General features: G+C 38.3%; 1 protein-coding gene across 3 annotated transcripts; it reads left to right on the forward strand.

Moving 5' to 3' along the window:
• The first annotated feature begins 574 nt into the window (after positions 1 to 574).
• On the forward strand, positions 575 to 25,253 carry MYSM1 (Myb like, SWIRM and MPN domains 1). Of its 3 annotated transcripts, none has more exons than XM_007432815.4 (20): positions 575 to 719; positions 2,880 to 2,955; positions 3,427 to 3,497; positions 4,299 to 4,376; positions 4,646 to 4,672; positions 5,158 to 5,236; positions 6,423 to 6,521; positions 7,012 to 7,742; positions 11,748 to 11,878; positions 15,430 to 15,533; positions 17,234 to 17,311; positions 18,358 to 18,446; positions 18,770 to 18,824; positions 18,901 to 18,951; positions 19,716 to 19,790; positions 20,747 to 20,935; positions 21,143 to 21,275; positions 23,020 to 23,125; positions 23,241 to 23,298; positions 24,823 to 25,253. In XM_007432815.4, the coding sequence occupies exons 1-20, from the start codon at positions 643 to 645 to the stop codon at positions 24,985 to 24,987; spliced, it is 2,472 nt and encodes an 823-aa protein (XP_007432877.1). In that variant the 5' UTR covers positions 575 to 642; the 3' UTR covers positions 24,988 to 25,253. The 3 variants fall into 3 exon arrangements, 2 of the variants coding, with proteins under 2 accessions (XP_007432877.1, XP_007432878.1); XM_007432816.4 differs by having other exon boundaries at positions 597 to 719; positions 2,883 to 2,955; XR_015798605.1 differs by lacking the exons at positions 23,241 to 23,298; positions 24,823 to 25,253 and having other exon boundaries at positions 21,143 to 21,810; positions 23,020 to 23,131.
• Positions 25,254 to 25,262: the final 9 nt, after the last annotated feature.

Here is a 25,262-nt window from a genome sequence, read left to right on the forward strand (position 1 = left end):
GGGGTCACGACTCAAATGCCTTCCCGGTATGGAAGATACACCTTTAAACATTCTCAGCTGGTGAGCCAGGAATGCTGTTTAAAGTAGGAACACAAAAATCGGAATGACCCCTAGGTGGAAGCAGAAATGCAGAAATTACACAGCTCTTCTCAGCCCACATCTGGCAGCCCTACTTAAAGCAAGAGGCATCTGGTCGCTCCAGCCTAATGGAATGCCTTAAAAGTGTCCACAAACACATAAGTAAGTGACTCGCAGATTTATAAACTTGACCTTTCAGAAATGCCAGTGTGTCTTCTGTTTTCATTACATGCTGCTTGGGGAGCTACCCCTCTGGGAGCAATTTTAACGCTAATTTTAGGGCGGGTATGTATGCATACTGCCTCCCTCTGTTCCTTCTCCCACCACACTGGTCCTTCCCTAGCATCCCTCCAGCCCCGCCACACTCTCCCCACCGCAACCAACTAAAGCCGGAAGCAAAAGCAACGAGCATCCAGTTGCCTTTCGCGCACGCGCAGGTCTCGAGGGCAGCTTCTGTAACTTCATCCACGCCCGAGTTCCAGGGCGGAAGACGCGCCGGCCCAGGGGCGGGACGTTTGACTCCCTTCCTGTGTCATTACCGCGAGATCCGGCGGAGGTGCCAGTATGGAGGCTGTGGAAGAGTTAGATGTCGATGTCGAGGGGGACGCGACGGTGGGAGCTGTTGCGGAAGCGCAGCCGGGGTGAGTGAGGGCGAGCTTCGGGCTGCCACCTGGTCCTCGGGAAGATGGTTCTGTTTTCCGAGGAGAGGCCTCATGCAATACTGTTCGTCCAGGCCATTTTCCATTGCGGTTGCTGCTTGAGGTCAGTCGTGCCACTGCCCAGCGTCTAGACCAGTGTTTCTCAACCTTGGCTATTTTAAGATGTGTGGACTGCAACTCCCAGAGTTCCCCGGCCAGGGGGGACGAATGCTGGCCGGGGAGTCCTGGGAGTTGAAGTCCACACATCTTAAAATGGCCAAGGTTAGAAACACTGGTCTAGGGCTTCTGGCTCGGCTGGGAGGATGTTTCCTCTGTCCGTCTCCCAAAGTCATTATACTCGTGCCCAGGCAGTCAGTTAAAACAGACTTATAAGATAATTTATCCATTCTTCTGTCTTCTTATGACTGCCAAAGGACTAAAATTAGTCTTCTCCCTTCCCCCCACTCCTGAGCGATTCTCTTATATTTACCAAATAAAGGGTTTTTTGGGGGGGGCCGGTTATGTTTGCAAATAGAGTGATTAGCATCTTAGCATGTGAAGGAGTGGGTGTATTTGTAAGTCGTTGCAGCCTAGTGACTTCATATGTTTCAGTTACAGTTCTTGATATCTTTAACTATTTGTCAGCCTTGCAAGGTAGTCCAGACAAGAAGCACAACCAAGAGTACTAGCTCTATCTTTATTGTAAGGTTACATTAACAGAATCTTGCAAGTCTGAAAGTACCTCTCCCTTCCTTCACTTTTATTCTCCCAAAAACTAGGGAGGGTCTCTTCTGAGATGCTTTTGCCACCCCTCTTCCTTCAGACTTAAATTTTGTTTATCAGACTGATGTCTAGGCTGTGATTCTTCCTCCTGTCTCCCAAGGTCATTCCCACATACCATTACACTATTAGTAGTGTTTGATGGGCTCCTTAAGATTATAACCCAGAACTTTTGGGGACCAGCATCTGGTGCCTGTGGCTGCTGCTTATGTTTTCCACAGTAATCTTTCAGTGTGACAGAGATAACCATGATGGTGAAAGTTGAGTATCTATAGAATTCTTTGGAAGGGATGGAGGATAAAAATGCTGTATTCATAGAAATTCAGAGATTGTTTAGAAGAGAGAACACAGTAACAGAAGGACTGATAGATTCAGGAATAATTGATGAAATCTCATCACACTTCCTTATCATTCGTTCATCAGAATCTCATGGATCATGGATTACTTTTCATCTCTGTGAAATAATTTATCTTCCCATATTCTGTTCTTCCCCAGCAAACATTTGAATCTTTTCTACTCTTTAAAATTATTTTAAGCTACTCAGTAGTACAATTAACCTTTCATTTTGATACACAATTTTGCAAAGGACTCTGATATTTTTATAAGTGACCTTTTCCCACTACTGGTTGTTCAGATCAAATGACCCTTGATGTGGCGTAGTGCTGCAACAGTAACTGAATATTTTACTGTTTATCTCATGGGATAGGTATTATTATTATTATTATTATTATTATTATTATTATTATTTTGTCTGCGCTCAGTCATTGCTGACCCTGCAGTGACTGCTTGGACGAGTCCTTGCAGTTTTCAAGGCAATTGTTTTTCGGAAGTGGTTTGCCAGAGCCTCCTTCCTAGAGCAGAGCCCAGCTGGCGAGCGCAGGAGGCGGGGTTTCCGTTCCTTCGCGCCCTTTTCGGGCGCGCACAGTTTTTCGCGCTCACCGGCAACTGCTCCCAACTCCTTTTTGCAACGCGCTGCCAGCATTTTTCCTCCCACCGGAGTGAGAGTACCCATTTATCTACTCACATGAGTTTTCAACCTGTTGGGTTGACAGGAACTGGGGAGGAAACAGGAGCTCACCCTGTTTAACGCGAAGGCTGGACTCGAACCGCTGAAGCGTCGACCATTTCTGGCTGGCAACTTTCAGCGTCATTAAGCCGCTGCACCACCGCGTCCCCCTGATAGGTATTATAGATACTTGCTATAAAATAACGTAATAATTTTCTCTTTGTTAATCCATATTTTCTTGTAAAGACAAATAGATGGATAGGATCAGGTGCAGGCTCTGGACCTGTACAGTATTATATGATATTAAAGAAGTATTAAAATACTTTTTCTGTTCCTGAAAAAGTATGTGATAATAATTCTATGGCTTTTTGTTTCAGAAGTTATGAATATCCATCATCCAGCTTACTCCAAGATCACTACCTTGATTCAACGTGGAGAACAGATATGGTTCTTGTAAGTAAGCTATGGAATATAATGTAAAGATAAGTTCTCATTCTTTGTATTTTTTTTTGGCAAATAGTTTATTATCCTTTTCAATTTCCAAGTATATTGGGATATAAACTATCATAGGCAGAAAGGAAATATTACATATATTGTTCATGAAAAATATTCAAGCCTTAGAACAAGGTGTGACAGTTGTGTGCAGTAGGTTTATGTATACATCTATGTTTGTTTCTTTTGGGGGCATGCTTATTATCATTGTTACCCTTGTTCTTTATTTGGGTTTCTAAGAAAGAAGGAGGTTTTACTAATTTATATTAATCTTTCAAATCCAAGTTTTATCTCAAATTTTCTAAGTTATCCTACAAATATGTCTATTTTTTCACTTTAACTCTGCATCTGGGAGAATTCACCTTCCTCTTCACTGCTGATGTGAGAATTAATACATAGGGATGTTGTATAACTGTTATGACTTTCTCCTAGCCATGGAGCCTTGATAGTACAATTAGTGAAGAAAACAAGGCTGCCATTGAGAAGATGCTCCTGGAAGAAGAGTATCCTTTTCTTATTAAAAAGTGAGAAAAAGAGCTATAATGCAGATTTGTAATCAGCAAGGATTATGACCGGTTTTCTGACAATTCATTGATAATACTTATTTCCCAAGATTTTTTCTTTTGCCAGCAGTGTCCTATTTCTCTGTGAAAAAAGCATTATTGTTTGTGTCCTTGTTGATTAGACCCACAAGGACATAAAACACTAATGCTTCTTTTCATAGATTAATATGACATACATATGTGAGTAAACCCAGTTGTCCTATGTAAAGAGAGAGGAATTGGGTTATGTACTGTGATCGTTTTGTCTGCTACCCATTTTTGTGCTTCCTGGGTATCTCTTTGCTTTTTCCATGTCCTGAAACTAAATTATAAAAAGAAGTATATGGGTGAACACTAGATAACTGAAGGTTTGGAAATGTATTTACTGCAGCTTAGTTTAAAGCAAATGAATTTGATTACTCGCTCTGCAGAAAACATGTCTGAAAAGAAAATAATCTTAAATTCATTGAATACAGGTGGTGGTACAGAGAAGTCTTACATGTTTTATCTAAATTTTCTTGGATTTAAATTATAATCATAAGCACATTAACCTTTCAATTAAGTCTGATTAAACACATGTGAGATTATTTTTCTTCATTAACCAAATGTTGTGCAAGCATATGTGGTCCATGTGTTATAATATATGCACATTCATTGGTTTCAGTGACACTGTTTTTAATAAATAATTAACTACCCAAGCATTCCTATAGAAAAATTTTCTCTAACAATACTGTATTTCCTGAAGTCCTTAACATATTTCAGATACTATTTGTCTAGCAAGTCACTTCCAGAAAAAATTTGGCATGAGCTGAAGGAAAATGATAAAAAATGTACAAAAAGGTAACATCTGCTATGTAGAACTGTGGTGGGCCACCAGTGTTCTTTAATGTTCTTTCTGACCATGCTGTTAATTTTTTAAAGCAAGAATTTAATATTTTTAAACATACTTTCACTCTATAAGGTATAAGAATTAAAACCTGAAAATGGTAGCTGGAAGTAATCAGAATACTGCAAACCTTTATAAAAATGTACACATCATGAAAATACTTTTAGAAATGTCTACTAAATGTATTAAGTAACATCTATTTTTTCTTGTTTTTACTTTATAGTCCATACAAGAAAGAAACAAAAGTCACGTATGTACTTCTGATGCTAAATCTAAGCTTAAGATTGTTATTTTATGCATGGAGAACTTGTTGTGACATTTATGAATCCTCTGAAATAATTGAATTTGTTGCATTGATATTGGGTTGGATCAAGGATTATATCTTGCTGGTGAAACACTTCTACCAGGGGAAAAGATTTTTAATATCATCCACCCATTGAGAACTCCCCAAAACAGAATGGGGTGCATGAGGAATGATAGGAAATCCTGTGTGCAAGTGGCAGCTTCCTTTTTCTTGACTCCAAAACCTTCTTGTTAAAAAAGAAAATGTATCTTTTAAACATAAGTGACATGCTCTCAAATATATATTTTTTAAAAAGCAGTTGATTACAGTGGTTTTCTTTTATGTCTTATTATGTGCATGTGTGTAAAATTAAGTTCACTGACAAAGCTGTTTCTGTGAGCCTCTTTTTGATTGAATCTTTGCATTTACTAAAGTATTTTACTTTCTGATAGGCTTCGTTCACCTACAAAATCAGCCACTGCTTCGCTGAAGTGGACATCAGAAGAAAAGGAAAAGTTTGAAGAAGGACTGGTAAATATTACTAACACTTAAATTTAACATAAAAAGTTTTAAAATACAGTAGCCTTACCACATAATTGTTTAAAAAGGGCCAAAAAAGTAATTTTAAAAAACCCATGTTAGTGCAATTTTGGTGATGATCAGCCATCCCTCAATCTTAATATTAAAATATTCTGTGTTGAATGAGATACCTGTGCAAGCCAGTAGGAATTCTAAGATGCATTGCCAGAGAAATGCAGTTTCTTGCACTAATTCTCACGCTATTACAAAAGATCCCCAATACAGCAGATTTGTGAGGGAAGATCCCCGTACAGCAGATTTGTGAGGGAAGATGGAAGTCTCTTATGCATCTAAGTATCTTCTGAGAATAGGGTATAATCTGTGTTTAGCTCCCTAATAAGATTTTATGCATCTGGGCTTGAAAACTATTTTTTTTCTTAAGTAATCCTTCTAAGATGCTTAATCTGCTCTCTTAGCAAACTTATTATGGTAAAAAGCTGCCATTCTGGGGATTCACAGAGGGGTATATCCGAAAATTAAATTCTAGATAAGTTAATTGATAGGGAAGTGCAGTGGTTCACTTTGGATCTCCGTTGTTTTTCAGAGTGTGAGCATAGTGCCTGTCGGCAGTACAGGTAGTCCTCGTTTAGCGACCATTATCAGGACTGGCAACTTGGTTGTTAACTAAAACTGCAACTTTACTTATGATTTTACTTCAGCTTTCCTTTGCTTTACAGACCTGCGAAGGTCATAAATGCAAGGACTGGTCACAAAGTTACTTTTTCATCACTGTCGTAACTGTGAATGGTTGCTAAATAAGTCAGTTGCTAAAGGAGGACTAGCTGTACCTGTTAGCCTTGTGAGGTAGTCCAGACAAAAAGCACAGCCAGGAGTACTAGCTTTATCTTTATTGTAAGGTTGCATTACCAGAATCTTGCAAGTCTGAAAGTACCCCTCCCATCCCTCACTTTTACTTTCCCCAAAACTAGGGAGGGTCCCATCTGAGACACTTTCACAACCTCTCCTCCTTCGGACTCAAATTTCATTTATTAGACTGTTGTCTAGGCTGTGGCTCTTCCTTCTGTCTCCCAAGGTCATTTCCACACACCATTACAGTGCCTTACAGTAGCCATGTTTTAGCTAAATTGCTATCTTTTCTGTATTCCTACAGCTGAATTAATATTTATTTTCCTATTAGGCTAAATTTGGCAGGAGATGGACAAAAATTGCCATGATGATTGAAAGTCGCAATGTTCTTCAAGTAAAGAGCTATGCCAGACAATACTTTAAGAACAAGGTAAATTAGAAATGAATTTTACTTGACAGGATGACAAATAGAAAACTTTTAGCTATAAGAAATAAATTGATCAAATTTATCCAGCTTCCATCTTCTCTGTGCAGCTTCCCCTTTAATTAATATTAATTGAACTACTGAGTGAAATCTAGCATCACACAAGTGGACTACCACTCATGCAATTTGAAATTCTTCCAAATGCCCACAGTTCTCTGCTGAAATTAGAGCATAATTAGAGCATAATTAGAGTTTGTGTGTGTGCGCATCCCATTTTTTCCCATTTTGCATATAGGAACAATTCTATAATCTTAGACATAATTAATTACATTGAGATGAAAACACTGATCATTATTCTTAACTGAATTGTTTTTAACTGGAGAATGGGACAGAATTTAGAAGTAACTAGTTCTATTTGTTTGTCTTAACTAGTTTTCTTTTTCATTTAGATTTTTTATTTTGTTGTGCCATGCTTAACTCTTCTTTATGTAATCAGGCAAAAAGTAATGGCTTGGAAAAAGTGAAACAGCAGCAACAGCATATCAGTGTTCCTCTTCCACAAAGCAATGAGGATGATGAAGGGAAGCAGATGACATGGGCACCAGAGCACTTAAGAGGTCGAGCAGACCCTAATTTAAACGCAGTGAAAATTGAAAAATTATCAGATGATGAGGAAGTAGACATTACAGATGAAATGGATGAACTTTTATCTTGTGCACATCAGCGAGAACCTGGAAAGTCTAAGATACTAGATATTCCAAAAAGCCCATCTGAGCAAAATAGTTGGACAGAACCTGTTTTGGATTCTGCTCGACATACATCTACTGTTCTCTTAACAGCACAATATATTACACAGCCAGAGCAAAACACAGATGAAATTGCAGTGTCATGCTCTGAGAATAAGGAGCATCGGTCTATAAAAATAGAGAATCAGAAATGTAACAGAACAGCAACTTCTGAAAGTCCTGACTGGTTTTCCAGTCCAGAGCTTTGTGGAGAACAAAAAGACTTCACTGACAGCAGCATTCATTTCCTTTCTTCTGAACACCTTGGAGAGGAAAACCGGATGGATGCAGAGGAGCTTAAGCCACCTGATCAAGAAATAGCAATAGATAGAGGTACTATATTAGAAGAAGAAAAGCAAGCAATTCCAGAATTTTTCGTTGGACGTCAGGCCAAGACACCTGAGCGCTATTTGAAAATTAGAAATTACATTTTGGATCAATGGTAAGCATTATTGATAGACTGAAAGCTCACTTCAGGTTCGTTTGACTCCTTTTGACAATAAACCTGATCAACAGACTGCCAATTTCTAAGGGGATATGGCCAGTATCCCCTCAAATATCCCCTTAGTGCTGATGAAAAGAATGCCACCAGCAATAGCATATACAACATATATATATGTTTCATGTAACTCTAAAAGTTAATGTTATATAGTGTCCATTTAAAATACATGACTTGGTAGGCATCTATGTCCCCTTTTTGCACACCTTGATAATTTCCAGTTATTTACAAAACTGTAGAGCAGTCATAGAATTTTAACTGGGTGGTTACTGGCAGACTTAAGGCTGATCATTCTCTTGCTCCCCAGCCCATCTCATATGGTTGTTATAGAGATGTTGTTGTTATTATTATTTTATTATATTTTTATCCTGCCTTTTTATATATAACTCAAGGCGGCAAACATACCTAATACTCTACCTCCTATTTTCCCAACATCAACAACCCTGTGTGGTGGGTTGGGCTGAGAGAGAGAGTGGCTGGCCCAAAGTCACCCAGCTGGCTTTCATGCCTAACAGAGGCCTAAAACTCAGTCTCCTGCTTTCTAGGCCAGCATCTTAACCACTACACCAATCTGGTCCTCAGTGGGGGAAAAGGAGGCACTCCTCCATCCCAGTATATGTAAACATCTACAAAAAAGATGGAATAAAAGGAAATAATATAAATACTTACTAAAGAGTAAACTTGGGCTCACTGAGACTTCCCTTCAGTTCATCTAGAGTTCTTCATCTAGAGTTGTATTTCTTCATCTTCATCTAGAGTTGTAGTGTATAAATCGATGAAGCTTGTCTATTAGTTATTGCCACTCTTGCAACATTGGATTGATTGATTATACACCATCAAGTCGGTGTTGATTCTTAGCAACCACATTTCTCCGTGACGATCTTTCTCTAACCTGGTACTTCAAGTCTTCTAATGGTATACCCATTACCACTGTAACTGAGTCCATCCACCTTGCTGCTAGTGATCCTCTTCCTTTTCCTTCCATTTTCCCAGCATTAGAGCCTTCTCCAGAGGGCTGGGTCTTCTCATAATGTATCCAGAGTATAATAATTTGAGCCTGGTAATTTGTGCCTTGAAAGAGGACTCTGAGTTGATTTTTCAACAATGGGTTTGTTTTCTTGGCTATCTATGGTATTCTCGAACAGCAAAGTTCAAAAGCACCAATACTCTTTCTATCCTGCTTCTTCAAAGTCCAACTTTAGTTTCCATAGAGTGCTGTGGGAAATAACATGGCTTGTACTGTTTCAATTTTTGTAGATATAGACACATCATGGTGTTTGAATATCTTTTCCAAGGTGTTCATGGTTCTACCAAGTGCTATGGTGTATTTCTTGACTGCTTGTTACTGTTGATGGTTGATCCTAAAAGGCAGAAGCTATCTACCGCTTTGATATCTTCATTGTCAATTCTAAAACTGGTTTTTGTACCTGTTGTTATTAATTTGGTCTCCTTTATATTCAATTTTAGTCCATTTTTTTCCTACTATGCTTCTTGACTTTTATTTATTGATGTTCTTCCTCCAGTTTTAAAACCATACTCTTCTAATCCAGCTTTCTTTAATATATATTCAGCATATAAGTTGAATGAATAAGGGGAAAGTACAGCCTTGTCTCACTCCTTTGCCAAACTGGAGCCAGTCTATTTCTCCATGTTCTGTCCATACTGTGGCTTCCTGACCACTATATAGGTTTTGCATGAGGACAGTGAAATGTTTTGGGATTCCTGTTTTAATAAGCACACTCCACAGCTTGACATGATTGATATAGTCAAAGGCATTTTGGTAATCATAAAACACATACTGACCTTTTTGGTATTCTTTGGCTTTCTCAATTATCCACCATGCATCAGCAATAATGTCGCATGTTCCCTGGCCTCTTCTAAAGTCAGCTTAAACACCTGGCATCTTCTTTTCCATATGGGGTTCTAATATGCATTGGATGATTCTAAACATTATTTTGCTAGCAATTAAGGACATTGTACAATAGTTTTCACATTCTGTTAAGTCTTCTTTTTGGGATTGGAATGTAGATTGACATATTCCAGTCTGTTGGCCACTGTGTTGTTCTCCAGATTTGCTGGCATAGTTTGGTTAAAACTCTTACTGATTCTTCTTCTGTTTCCTGCCATATTTCTGTGGGTATTCTATCAGTTCCTGTAGCCTTCCAAATTATTATGACCGGAGTACTGATCTAACATCATTTCCTGGTACTAGAGGTTCTTGTAAGTAGGGAGTATCTTCTAAGGTATCTTGGATGTTGACATGTCTACTGTACAGTATTTCAGTATACTTCTTCCATCATTGTTTGTTTTTCTTTGAATCAGTTACTGTCTGTCCATTGGAAGCCTTTAGCATTATAATTAGAGGTTGGAACCTCCTTCTGAGTTCAGAGATCTTTTGGAAGACTTCCCTCATTTTTCCATGTCTGTTTCCATCTTCGGTTTCTTTACAGATGTTGTAATACTGCTTTTTGTCTCTTCTAACAGGTCTCTGAAATCTTTGTTAAGTTCCTTCCTGAGAGTTTTGTCTGTGTTGGCTTTGGCTTCTCTTCTTTTTTCTTCTTGGTAATTTGCATGGTTTGTTCTGATATCCAGTTTGCTTTCTTCTGTGACTTTGGCAGTCTTTTGTCATACTCTTTCTTAACAACTAATTTAAGTTCACTCCACAATTCCTCTTTTTCTCTATCAGTGAGATTCAGGATTCAAAGCAGTTCCTGCTGTTCTCCTTGAAAATGGTGGGTATATATTCATGATCATATTGTGGAAACTTCTTCTTTAGCTTAACGTGGACCTTGCACATGAGCAGTTTGTCATCTGTTCTGCAGTCAGCACCTGGCCATGTCTTTAATGTTGTAACTGAACTCCTCCATCTCCTGTTAGAACATACAATTTTAAATAATGACTCTTTAGTAAAAAATAATTCAGAAGTATTACATAAAGTAACAAATAATTCAGAAGAATTACATAAAATTAATTCACTGAAAAATTGATTTTGTTCAGTCTTTTAAAATGTTAGATTTCACAGACAGAATTAAGAGTTCTTAATTGTTTGGAAAAGATACCAGTGTTTTACATTAGCAAGCTAACAAATAGAATAACATCCTCTTGACAATGATTGCTTTCATATTAGTAGGAGATGTCAAGCATGTTAATATAATAAATATTAATAGAAATTATTAAGATGATATAATTGTGTGTGTGTGTATCTTCGAGTCAGTGTTGACTCCTGGCAACTATCTGACAAGTCCCTGCAGTTTTTGTGGCAAGATTTCGGGAGTGGTTTGCCATTGCATCCTTCCTAGGGCTGAGAGTGACTGGCCCAAGATTATATAATTAGTAGATACAGTAACTTACTGCTCTTGGGTTATAACATTGTGAATACAATGATTCAAATAAATAAATAAATAAATAGACTCAAGCTGCCTATATCAATTACAGTTACTCATTTCCAGCACCCCAGTTCTTTCATCCAAAATGTGGCAATGAAATAGCCAATTTTCAGTGGCACATTTAAATAAGGTGCAAATTAGAGTGAGAGGCTTCTGGGAGGCAAACCATTCCCATTTCCAGCTTTAAACTCTCCAAAACTGGTCTGAAATTTTGCTGCTAAAATTTGGCCATTTTTTACCAAATTTTGGCAGCAGAAATTTAGCATGCTTGAAAAGTTTCTGTAATCTCTTTAAAGGATAGAAATGGGGGTGGTTTGGTTCCTAAAAGCTTCTTGCTCCCATATTCCCACAATTTAGAAACTTAAGGGGAAAAAAGTGGGCCAAAAAATTGTCCCCATCTGTTCTGGGGATGATATTGCTTCAGTAGAAATTATTTGAAAGAATGGCAAACTGCAGTGCATCCCACAGGCCCTCCATGATTGCCAACCCCCAAATTATGAGATACATTTAGGTATATCAAATCTATATTTTATTTTTTAATTGTGATTCCACTTGGTTTTAGGGAAAGAATCAAACCAAAATACCTGAACAAGACATCAGTACGTCCAGGGCTGAAGAACTGTGGTGATGTCAACTGCATTGGACGAATACATACATACCTGGAATTAATAGGAGCAATTAACTTTGGCTGTGGTATAAAGAACACTGTTTCATTAGCTTTACATTTGTATCCTCAGTTTTTTTAGAAGAGACTCCAAAGCAGAATTGGGGTAGAAGGAGGATTAGGATTAGAAATAGGATTTTAAAAATGTGATTTTTGTGGTTGGGGGTCAGATGTCATTCCTAGAGAATCAAGAACTCATATATGAACTTTCTTTTACTCACACCTTTTATTACCTCAGTTTGGATTTTTTCTGCTACACTGTGGCAAATATACCTCAATTAGTATAAACCAGATATAAAACTACATGCATGTCAAAAATCCCTTTCAAATTTTACAGGGTGTTATTTTCCCTTTCCAATAAGTTATATTTCAGTGTGGTGTTGAATGATTGAAAACAGTAGATTGTGTCCAGGTAACATAGCCAGCTAGCTTCCTTTGGCTGCTTACACTTTCCAGTAGAGGCACTATGTGTGATGGAATGGGATTATGAAGGCCAGGCTCAGGGAGATAAGCGTTTTCTTAGTTCCCACACTCTTTCGGTGAACGAAGAAAATGCTTATCTCCCTGAGCCTGGCCTTCATAATTCCATTCCATCACACTATGTTAGTCTTTTGTGGTAAAGCAACAACAAGGCTTTTGGTACAGGTAGTCCTTGACTTATGACAGTAATTGAGACTGGAATTTCTATTGCTAAGTGATGCAGTTGTAAAGCGTAATGTCACGTGACCGCATTGCTTAGCAACAGCAATCCCAACATTCCCCATTGCGGTCATTAACTGCATTCCACCAGTTGTTAGCTGAGGACTCACCCCAATCCAAGCCATTCCGGGCTGGGTTTCTCCTAGCCCTGAGCCTCAGTAAAGTAAGGGACTGCCTCCTCTTCAACTACCCCCACCCACTTATCTCCCCCCATCTTTGCTCTTTTGGCCAGCCTGCACCCTGCCTTGCAAGGTAGCAAGCAGCCCCAGAACTGCACGGCTCCGGGGCTGCTTGCCACACTGCAGCTCAGGGGCTTCTTGGCTCTGGGGCTACAAGAAGCCCCTAAGCCACAGTGCAAAGCCACAGGTGCCCTGGAAGCCTCAGCTACCCCAGCCTGAGCCAACAGCTCAGCACAAAGCCTTAGCACCTCAGGAAGCCCCAGCAGCCCAGTGCAAAGCCTTAGCCCCTTGGGAAGCCCCAGCAGTTTGAATCTGGGAAGCTCTAGAAGTCCCAGGAAGCCCCAGTAGTGCGGCATGAAACCACAGCATCCCAGGAGGCCCCAGCAGTATGAAACCCCAGCAGTGCAGCACCCCGGGAAGCCCTAGCATGAAGCCAGGAAGCCCCAGCCGCATGGCATGAAGCTGCAGCGCCCTGAGAAGCCACAGCCACAGTCGCCCTCGCCACCCTGTGCTCTGAGGCTCCTGCCACCCCAGCTGACCCTCGCTGTCTTGCTCCCACTGCTGGCGAGGTATGCCCATCCTGGCTCTTCATGAGGCAGCTGCTGGCCATGTGAGGCCATCTTTCCCAGGTCTCACGAGGAAAATGCCACCTTGGGAAGAAAGTCTTGTATAGCCAGCAGCTGCCTCACAAAAGGCCAGGCCAGGCATGCTTGGTCAGCAGCAGGAGCAAGAAGGCAAAGGTCAGCAAGGGCGGCAGGGGCTGCGGAGTGCAGGGAGCTAAAAGAGCATAGATGGGGGGGAGATAGGTGGGTGGTGGGAGTTGAAGCGCACCTGCGGTCATAAGTAGAAGTGGGCTGCCAAGCCCCCAAATTTTGATCATGTGATTGTGGGGGCGCTGCAATGGCCATAACTTCAGGGACCAGTTGTAAGTCTATTTCGTGCCACCATAACTTCAAACGGTTGCAGAACAAATGGTCGTAAGTTGAGGACTACCTGTATCCAAAAGACTGTCCTGTTTAATTATGGCAGAAGCTTTTGTGGGCTGAAGGCTACCCAACAAAATAAGTGAGGTTTCATCAGGAATTCTGAGGATATGCATGATTGACTTGGATTCTAAATGAGGAGGTCAGGTGTGTTGGTTGATAACAAATATTCTTTGCATCTGTGAATAGTGTGCTAGAAAATGAAACAAAACATCTTTGTCTTTGTGTAAGATATTGGAAACAGACTAGTATCTCTTGATAAATTATAGTTCTCTTGTTTCTCATTAATCACTGAATTTTCTTTGTGATCAGTGGTGACAAAGGCAGTCAAGGCTTTTCCTCTTCAGTGCTTTTTTCAAATACTGCCACTTCAGATGCCTGACGTAGGTCTGTTTGTCCTACAAATGAGTGAATTGTTAATAAATGATTGTTCAATGCAATATATGCAATAAGAAGTATATGAATCCTAAATGTACTGGGTTATATTATTTACATCTTGTAATAGTGTCACTAGAAGGAAAATAAGAGTAGAGTCAATATCTTGGTCATTGCAGAACTTTGTTTGTATATCTATAACATAGCAGCTCTGGTTAGTACCTGTTTCAGACTGTTGTGGGTAATAACTAGTCTGTTGTTGCTGGTTTATCATTGTTTTAGATTAGGTGGCTGTATATCTGTAAACAAGTACCAGATGATCATCCAGAGTTTGTGATAGTGGACGCTAGATTATGATAAGTTTTTTTTTTAATATTTGGAAGTGGTGTTCTTTTCTGTACTTGGTCTATTCTGTAGTAGAAGATATCTTACCAGTCTGGCTCTTTTGAATTGTTTTTTCCTCGCTTAATTGGTATTGGGTGCTTAATCTACAGAATGCTTGATTTAATTCTTTAAGCTGTCCGTAAGGATCATATGATAGGACTTGAATGTAGATTTTTTTGTGAGTCTGGCTGGAATTTGCGGTCTGAATGAAGCCATTCATTTGCTGTTTCTTTACACTTAAAAGAACACGGTTGCTGTTTTTTTGTTTTCCCTTCAGTTAGGTTTGGGGACCTAATTGGATCTCACGCCTGTACTCTATAGGAGGTTAGGGACGGCTCCAAAAATGTATTTTACTATTTTGCTGAATATTGTGTATACCTAGCTGCATTGTAATATCTCTATATCCTGTTTTTTGTGATTTCTTTTCCCCCTTTTGTATGCTTCTGTGTAGGTACCATTGTTCATGTAACTCTTAACAATTCACAGCCACTCATTCTTTACAAGGCTTTGCTGATTCGAAGGACCATATGAACGGGCAATTGTGGGTTTTTGTTTTGTTTTGTTTTGTTTTGGGTTGGGTTGGGTTTTTTTTTTTTTGATAAGTGATGCTTTTTTACATCGATTTACTTTACATCGAGTGATACATTATATGGAAAGTTTTTAACATTTATCTTTAACTTGAATGATAGAATTTAAATAAATGCAAAGGTAATATTGTCATTAGCTGGAGGTTTTGGTATTGGGTGTTAGGTGTTATTTGAGTACAGTATCTGTCTAAAGCAGTGTTTCTCAACCTCAGCAACTTTAAGATGTGTGGACTTTAACTCCCAGGATTCCCCAGCCAGCCATGGCTGGCTGGGGAATCCTGGGAGTTAAAGTCCACACATCTTAAAGTTGCTGAGGTTGAGAAACACTGGTCTAAAGTGTAGACTGAATTGCAACATCTCTTCACTTTTACAGAGCAAGCTATGTATAATAGACCACAGACAGTTGACAAAATACGGCCCAGGGAAGGCAAGGATGCTGTAGATGCATATCAGCTTGTGCAACGTCTACAGTCTATGGTGAGATGGAAAACAGTGTCTTGTCTCTCCTTCATGATTCTTTGGCTTTGTTTTTTCTCATTTTCTTACATTGTGTTAGTTGATGAATAATATTTGTAGGAAAGCAAACCCGAATACATTTTCTCACACACTGCTGAGATTTCTTTGGCTTAATAAATTATATATTGGAGTTCTGTACATGATATTATTTTTGCAGAGGTCTTGTTAAATTGTATATTGCTTTGAGCTAGAATATTGAGCGGGTATATAAAAGTGGTTATTCATTTTCAAGTCAATGTATTTAAGTTTGGACGCTAAGGAAAAAGAATTGACTGTCTTTCGCAAAAACTGAAGCCACAAGCCACACCTGTAAAATATACTATACAGGTAGTGCTTGCTTACCGATGGTAATTGGGATCGGAATTTCCATTGCTAAGCGATGTGGTCATAAAGGGAAGGTTGCAAATGGCAGTCACATGACCATGGGATGCTGCAGCCATCATAGGTGTGAGCCAGTTGCCAAGTGCCCAGATTGCAATCACGTGACCTCAGGAGTGCTGGGATGGCCGTAATATCGAGGCCAAGTCATAAGTGCTACTCATTCAGCACTGCTATAACTTCAGTCGCTGAACAAGTGGTTGTTAATCAAGGCCTATCTGTAATTAAATTTTTAAAATGTAAAATAATAAAAATGAAAATGCTAACTGTGGAGTGCCCAATTTGCAACACTAGGTCATTAATATTTAAGAGGCAGGAGGTTACTATTATTATTATTAATTTAAATTTATTGGCTGCCCAACTCCAATGGACTCTGTTATGCATTTTAGATAATCCACAATTTTTTTAGTGCAGCATTCCTTGAGATGAACATACTAAATATGTTGGACTGCAGTTCCTATAATCCCAAACAATGTGCTATTCACCATGCTAGCTAAGGATGTTGGAATTTGTAGTCTGATGTTTATGGAGCATGCCAAGCCAAGAGGTGATGTATTAGTATGCAAAATGTTAAGTAGGTAATTTATTATGAACAAAAGTGAACTGTGAGTTATATAGATACCAGTTAAAACAAGTTAAGGAAAGCCTGCCAAGCATGGCTTCTGGAATTTTTTCCCACCCTTTAAGAGCAGCTCACTTTTTATTCATGTGACTGGGGGGGAGGGGTTAGATTGAAACAGTTAGCAATATTCTGCGTTGTTGCCCAGTTGCTTTTCTGGAATTGTTTTCTCTGCAGTCTCCTGCTGAATCTAGCCTTTTTTCAAAGCTGTTCTCTCTTTTGCTGGCTTCTCTCTTGTTATCACATTTGGTACAGATCTTAAGAATTAACTAGCTGACAGACAGACATCTAAGCCCATTTACATCATTTTTCCCCAGTGCTAGGCTGGAAAGAATAGCAAGATAGGGAAAGCACACCCAGCATGGCTTCCGGAATTCTTTTCAGCCCCTTCACCTTCAGTGGCTGTAGGAGGTATCTGTATTTTCTTCTGTGTTACACCTGTGCCTGCATATGAGAAGCACAAGGAAGTTGGAAAGAATAACAAATGGGTCATGTTGGGTCAGCTAAAGTTCATGTGTGATCCATATTCATCAGTTTGTAAGGAGAGTGACAATCCAGATCACTGTACTTTGCAATATTTTTGTGACTGCCCTTCACAATTTAAGAGAGCTTGCTGCCCTGATACAACTGAATAGACACGTGAGTGCATTTATGTTTGGTACAGCGTACAAGGAGACGACGAGTGAGAGACCCATGGGGAAACTGGTGTGATGCCAGAGATTTGGAAGGACAGACATTTGAGGTAATGACATTTTAACTCCTGAACTTACTTTAGTGTATCTAGGATACCCTTTCCTGAAACACACTTTGCCCAATTGTAGCCATGCCTCCAGGCATGTCTTTCTAATGTCCAGAGGTTGATGGAAGGGATATTGGATTTCCCTCTTGATAGTTGGAATATCACTCCAACTTTGGGGGTTGAGTGAGGGTGGTTTAGAATAATGCTTAGGTGCCATAGACTTGTAGCCCTTAAGAGTTCAGGAAAGAAATATTTTCATTTAATCATTAACATATTGAACATGGCATTTAACTGTTAAAATCAGATATGGGATTTCTGTGTTTTGAGATCATGTACCTAATAAATTAGAGAGGGTTGTGGCCATCTTATCATATTTGTAAGCTTGCTTTGAGCATCCTATTGTTACTGAGCTAGTTGAATGCTTTGATCTTATTGCATTATGACTATCCAGTTTTCTTAGCCAAGTATTTGATAGCACATGGAGAAACAGATCAAGGTGCCAGTGGGAGCCAATTTGATATTGTGGTTAAGATGCTCAGCTACAAACCAGAAGTTTTTGAGTTGTAGTCCTCCCTTAGGCATGGAAGCCAGCTGGATGACTTTGGACTGGTCACTCTCTTTTAGCCCAACCCACCTCACAGGTTTGTTGTTATGGGGAAAATAGGAAGTGGGAGTCTTAGCTATGTATGCTATCTTGAGTTGACCAAAAATAAAGGGAGGATAAAACTCAAATAAACTAGACATTCTTGGCAGAGTGGTATAATTTTATATTTAAAAATGTGCTTATGCAATCTATCAATGGGAAAGTGCAGAATGTTCATCCTGTTCACTGTGTAAAAAGAGAGAAATTGTTTTGATCTTCTATATAGGGAATTTGTGCATTCCTGACATTTAAGTGCACTTGGCATAATGCTGATTTAACCGTGGTAGTAGCTGTTAGCACTGGCCAGTGCCTTGCTAGCAGAACAACTAAATTAAGCATTCTTAAGCTCACCTAAGAATGTTTAACACTCAGTATTATGTGGTTGATGTACATGTTTTGTTTTTAGCATCTCTCTGCTGAGGAGCTAGCAAAGAGGAGAGAAGATGAGAAGTATAAACTACCAAAAGCATTTAAAGGACAAAGGCACACCAAAAGGTTTTTGTTTTTTTAATTTGTCTGTAAAATCTCTTTGGAAAAAATGATTTGTGAGATTTCGGGTTTGAAAGTTGCCTGTGAGAAGAACTTAAGCTTAGTATTAACTGAGTTAAATTCATAGTATGAAGTCCAAATTGCAATAGAAACACTGAAACGTGCCTATGGTACTTTTTTACCTTGTCACATTAAAGTACTTATTTGAACTAATCATGAATATTCAGTATATTAGAATTAAAACTAAAATTGGGAAGAAGTTATGCAACATTTAAATGTTTTCTCTCCAGTAATTCTGCAATTTCAGTGATTTTTTTTTCATTCTATAGTTCATTTGATCCCTTTCAGCTGATCCCTTGCTGTTCCTACACAGAAGAAAAACCAGTAAGTATGATGTAAGAAAAAAGAACATATTTTAGCTTACTTAAGCAAGTTTTCCTTATAATTTTTATCTTTTCAGGAGCCATTCAAAGTAACAGTAGCTGCAGAAGCACTTCTGATTATGGATTTGGTAAGGCCTATCTGTTCTATTGAAGTACCCTATAAAATTGATTCAAATTAATTAAAAGAAAGATTTAAGTCATGAATAAGTAAAATTGCAATCTTATTGGTGCATTATAAATGTACATTAATTAACTAATGATTGGTGTTGCTGAAACTGATTTTGCTATCATGGGTGAATAATATGTGAATTTTAGTACAGGTTTATACTGGAAGTCTATTGTACAGGTTTATAGTGGAAATCACCTATTTTTTTGTTTTGTTTTTATTGCAGTTATCTAAAAAAATAGTAACATTAAGATGTGTCTGAGAGAATATCTGAATTATTGCTGCAAATAAGTTGTCTCAAACATGTGTATTATATGACATAATAATATTACATCTTATAAGTTGTCTTCAGTAAATATAAACTTCATTTTCTGACACATTTTCCTGCTTGTTTTACTTGTTTATCAATTGGGGGACAATAAATAAAACCCCATCTAAGTATATCTTTCCCTTTTTGATGAGCTTAGTTAAGAGAAACTTCTCATCTACTAATTTTCCTATCTGTAACAATTCAAGAGATAGTACTTGGTTCATAGAGCTTTTTCACATAGGGTTGTATTATATTTAAACACAGCATTTATATAAATACTTGAGATAAAGTGTCTCAATCTTCATAATTCTATTTGAATTTTACTTCTCTATATATGTTGGGGAGAGAGTGGAAGTGGACAAAGATTGCCAACATTTTCCGAATGATACTTGAATTATATTTTCCTGCAATTTTAGCATGCTCATGTTTCAATGGCAGAAGTAATTGGTTTGCTAGGTGGAAGATATTCTGAAACTGATGGAATAGTTGAAGTAAGTATCATATTTATTTTCAATTTTAAAAGGGCTTCTACCAACTCATTGTGAATTATAGACATCATGCTAAATCACTATGGGGATGCTTACCTATGTGTCCTCTAAGGAAGTACAGAAAGAAGGAAGAAGTTCTGTTATTACTTCAAGGAATACAGTGGTACCTCGGGTTACAAACTTAATTCGTTCCATGACACTGGTTGCAGCCCGAATTGGTCGCAACCTGAAGCAAATTTCCCCATAAGGTTCAATGTAATTACCGTTAATCCGTTCTGGCGTGGAGGACAGGGAGGCGGCTATTGCTTGGAGGGAGAGTCCCTCTCCCTACGACCACGTGCCAGGGGCGGAAAATGGCCACGGACCACGTGTCAGGGGCGGAAAAATGGCCGCGGACCACGTGTCAGGGGCGGAAAATGGCCGCGGACCACGTGTCAGGGGCAGAAAAATGGCCGCGGACCACATGTCGGGCGGAAAAATGGCCGCGGACCACGTGTCAAGGGTGGAAAATGGCCGTGGACCACGTGTCAGGGGCGGAAAAATGGCCATGGACCACGTGTCAGGGGCGGAAAAATGGCCGCAGACCGTGTCACGGGAGGGAAAATGGCTGCGGATCCGGTTCATAACCCGAGGCAGAGTTTGCAAACCGAGGTAAATTTTTGCGGCTGGAGCTGGTCGTAACCCGAAAAGTTCGTTAGTAGAGGCGTTTGTAACCCGAGGTACCACTGTAATTTGGAGCACAGCTTTGAGCACAGGAGCTGAGCTACAGTGGACTGGATTGAAACAGAGTATCTTACAATATCCACTTATGAGCATCTGTTTAAGCGCTTGAGCACTGTACATATGGAATTCAGACATTTATTTTGAAATAGAGCATGTTCTTCAGAATCTAAAAAAAAAAAAATCATTCAATTGTACTGTCCCCATTAAACCCTCCATATTGGTTTGGTTAACTACAGGTCTGTGCAGCAGAACCATGCAATAGCCTTAGTACAGGATTGCAGTGTGAAATGGACCCAGTATCTCAGACTCAAGCATCAGAGACACTGGCTGCTAGAGGTTACAGTATCATTGGATGGTATCATTCTCATCCTGCTTTTGACCCTAATCCTTCCATACGTGATATTGATACCCAGGCAAAATATCAGGTAACATCTCCCTGCCTTGAATAAAAAGAATATAACTCATAACTGTTGAAAACCTAATGCCATTTTTTTACTGGGCATATACAACTTTGAATAATAAAAAACACAACGTAATGCTATTATTGATTGATACATTTGGATTGCATTCTTGATTATATACACAGAAAGAAAAGTATATGTTTTGTTTATTGCATTCTTATTTTTCTCCAGAGCTATTTCTCCAGAGGTGGCTCAATGTTTGTTGGAATGATCGTAAGTCCTTATAATCGAAATAATCCTCTTCCATATTCTCAGATCACTTGTCTTGTAATAAGTGATGAGACTAGTTCAGATGGATCCTACCGTAAGTGTTTTTTAAAATAATTCTGTTATAGGTTATTTTTAAATTTGTTTTAAAAGCAGGCTTTGGAAAGATAAGAGGAAGAGTCAATATAATTAGAAACCTGGAGAGTGGGGAAGGAAAATATAAGCTAGTTTTTAGAAACTGAATATTAATTTAATTAATTAATTTGAACCAAAACACCAAGGTAATAACTGCTAGTGTCATAGGAATCTGTGACCAGCTTTTGCTTTTACAATGGAGCAAGCATTTGGGGGGTAGGAGCAGGTAAGCTTCCCCCTAGCTGGACACCATCCAATATTGTGGACCAATTTCCAAAATTCTCAGTAATGGTCATGCTGGCTCAGGAATACTGGAATCTTGCACATTTTGGCCGCCCATAAATTTTATGGAAAATGTTGAATTCTGATAAAAGTTGGAGAGACTGGAATAAATTATGGGAGCGTATACATTTTCAACTTCTGTCTTTTCTTTTCACCTCTGTCTAGGTTCTCAAAGGAGGTGAACAGTGTTATTGCAACATGGATAGAGAGATCAGGTAGTGGAGAAAATTCATACACACATAGGGAAGGTGGAGGTAGATATAAATTTTAGGGTACTTACTAAATCCTGGATCATGTTACAGTTATACAAGGTCCTAATTGTTTAGCCTTGTGATTAGCAATGCAGCGCTTATAGGCACTGCAGTAGTCATAAGATTCCTAAGAGGCACCCATAGACCCCAAACTTAAATTACATATTTGAAAAATGATCCAACATACCAGAATTGAACATTTTCCCATAATATTTATGGGAGGCAAAAGTGTGCAAGATTATATTATCTTGTTTGATTTGGGTCTTTTTTGGGGGGGGGGGGCATCTGCATTATTACAGTTGTGCCTGACACATGAACAATTTGCTGACCCTTGTTTAACTTTTTGTTTCTTGTTTGTACTAGAACGTTAGAACTCAAATTCAGTCTAAAGTATCCCTGTCAGATGGTTGCTAGCATCTGCTTGACTACATTCAGTAACTAGTATATAAATTATCTTTTAGTTCTTAATGGTCTGCATAAATGAACATATGGTTGTCTAAGTGTATGAAATGCCTGTGTACAGGAAAATTATAGGAAGTAGATTTTTTTTCTGAGTTCGAGTAATTTAGTTAAATCTAGATCTTAGAAAATATTATCAACAGAGCAGCCTGGTTAAATTGGAAAAACTAAGCTATAGAGAAGTTATCCCATGGATTTGTAGAATCTATATCTAGCCTTTAATCTCTTGATATTATCAATAATCCTTTGTAAATTGATATCCAAAACATGAAGACAATTGAAGTTTGTATAAATTGGAGTATAGGATTATCTGTGACAGAAAGAGGGGAGGAAAAGAAAAGCAATATCACTTTCAATAATTAAAGGTTTGAATATCCAAGATGTTAAATGTTTCCAATTATAATCAAATGGCTTTATAGTTTGTATAATACATCTCATTTTTGAAATTAACAAGGCATGCATTTTCTGCTCAATTATACTATGGACAAGCAATTAAATGAGCAATTTGACACAGATTTGAACCTGATTTTAGAACTTAAGCTAATTTGGGCTGTAATTAAGATAATTAGATCAAGGTCTTGATGGTATAAGCCAGTGTTGTGCATTTTTGTCAATACAAATAGAGGTGAACAATACATTTTAAACCTAACAGAGGCAGCATTTTTTGTATATAATGATTCTGTGTAAAACATTATATGTTTTAATGGCTTACAGGCCTGCCATACAAGTTTGAAGTGCAACAAATGTTGGAAGAACCTCAGTGGGAGCTAGTATTGGAAAAAACACAGTGGATAATTGAAAAATACAGAATGTCTCATAGGTGTGTAGCTGCTTGCATTTTGGAATCTTTCAAGACAGTCCAAATTAGTATGTATGTCAATAAAGAACACTTTTATGTATCCTCTGACATTGTCTTGCCATATTTCATTCAATAGCTGTGTGCCCATGGATAAAATCTTCCATAGAGATTCAGACCTAACGTGTTTGCAAAAGGTAATCATTATAAAATTCTTTGTTTCTCACCTGCAGTTTTTTCCAGGCAGCCTAACTGTGCCTAATTATGATGGAAATTTTGAGTTGGATCCAGATTTAATTATAATTTCAGTTGGTCTATTCTAAGTATGATAACTCATGTCATTGGTTTTGGTAATCTATGCTAAGTGTATCTAAATCTGGATGCAGCCTATTAAATATGAAAGAAATTGTGCTAAAAAAAAATCAGTGACACTAATGTAGTGCTTATTTATTTGCATGTATTTACCATTTCTTTGCTGAGGCTTCCAAGCAATTTACTCTTACAAAATACTGAAATTAATGAATGCTTGACAAAATAGAACAGAATTCTCTTGGGTCAATTGAAGTTGTCTTCAGAAACCTATGACCTGACTTTCTTAATTTTAATCAAGATATATAAATTTTAAGTAGCTTAAAATGGCCAGAATTCTGCCCCAACAGATGATTCTTTCAGAAATGAATGGCCCACACTAAGCCTTCTCACTTTTGTCTTTCTCATCAGTTGTAGTCTTCATGATTTTATTTACAATGATCTGTTGACCTTTATATGAATTTTACATACTTTTAGTTGAGGTTATTCAGGCTTAGGGAGATCATGTTTTTTTAGGTATTTCACCTTGCATTCCAGCAAGGCTTGCTCTGTGCAACAGTTGAAAAGTGGGGACAAGGGGGTAGATTATTACTAGTTCCATCAATCTGTTGATAGCTCCTTTATTTGATGGAACTAAATGCACTCTACCACTCAGTCAGGTGGTTGATTCAAACCATACAGAATAGATTGACAAGGTGAACCAATCAGAGTAGGGTTGGCACTATTTCCAACCACCAATCAAACAATATTTCTCAAGAAGTTTTCAGTCACCAACCAACACCCCTTTCACCCAAATTCAGATTACACACAGACTATAAAATGCTGCATACAGTGTTTGGGCTATCATTATCCCAAGAAATCCTTATATGAATTTTGATGAATAAACGATGTAATATGAAGCATTGTTACTGCAACTCTTATTTTAAGAAGCATTGCAAAAATTGCCTGTGTTTAGTGAACAAAGGCCTGAACACCATGGGACAGATTTCTTGGACTGAAGACAGGTGTTTGCAAAGCTATTGACAGTTGATATGGCTTTCTATATATGGAATATTTGTATCATGTAATGTTTGTCATGTTACAGATATAATCACATATAATCTATCTGTAGCAGAATTTAAAGTACAACTACATTAACAAACTGTATGGCTGTTAGTTACAAAGAATGTTCAGTGTAGAGAAGCAATTTATTGAATGTGTGATTGCTATCTGTAGGTAGTGTGTGTGATATACATTTGTGTGTGTGATATACATTTGTGTGTGTATGTAGATAAACATGCACTTAAGTTCTTAATAGGTTTTGGATAAATAATCATAACAAATGTATAGTTGTTCTCGCATCCCCCACTCCCAAATGTCATTATAGCAACTCTGATTTTTGGTTTTGTTTTTATTCTTCAATTTTAAACTAGCTTTTGGAATGCATGAGGAAGACTCTGGACAATGTGGCCAATAGTTTCATTGCTGAAGAATTCCTGGCACAGTTAGAAAACTTGTTCCTTTCAACCTACCATAATGAGGAATGGAATGATACTACTGAGGAAAATAGCATGTGTCCAAATGACCTGCCAACATGATAGTATTGGAAAGAATAATTGCTCACTTTATAATTAAGTGGCCACCGTTGAGAGTAACAGTATCCAGTGTGGCTGAAGAAAATTACTGTTAATGAAAGGCATTATGAAACAATCATGGTGAACTATCTGACCTCTGGCATAACTTCTAATCTTCTAAAATTACAGTTATACTGCAGGAAAATGAACTATTTGCCAGCCCACCACTTAGGTAGAAGCTGTTCATCGCTCTAAAAAATTGAAGTGATAATGTTTTACTTGGACCAAGTGCTATTAGC

Source organism: Python bivittatus, unplaced genomic scaffold (assembly GCF_059951505.1).
Source record: "Python bivittatus isolate LINGU-HERP-01145 unplaced genomic scaffold, Pbiv_v1 ctg000700_np1212, whole genome shotgun sequence".
In the NCBI taxonomy this organism is placed as follows: Eukaryota; Metazoa; Chordata; class Lepidosauria; order Squamata; family Pythonidae; genus Python; species Python bivittatus.

What these genes read in the sequence shown, in the direction of transcription:
- MYSM1 (XM_007432815.4), top strand. Translation starts at nt 643, where the DNA reads ATGGAGGCTGTGGAAGAGTTAGATGTCGATGTCGAGGGGGACGCGACG. An exon ending in GACAATACTTTAAGAACAAG is followed by an intron (nt 6,522 to 7,011) that starts GTAAATTAGAAA and finishes TTATGTAATCAG; the next exon opens with GCAAAAAGTAATGGCTTGGA. An exon ending in AATTACATTTTGGATCAATG is followed by an intron (nt 7,743 to 11,747) that starts GTAAGCATTATT and finishes ACTTGGTTTTAG; the next exon opens with GGAAAGAATCAAACCAAAAT.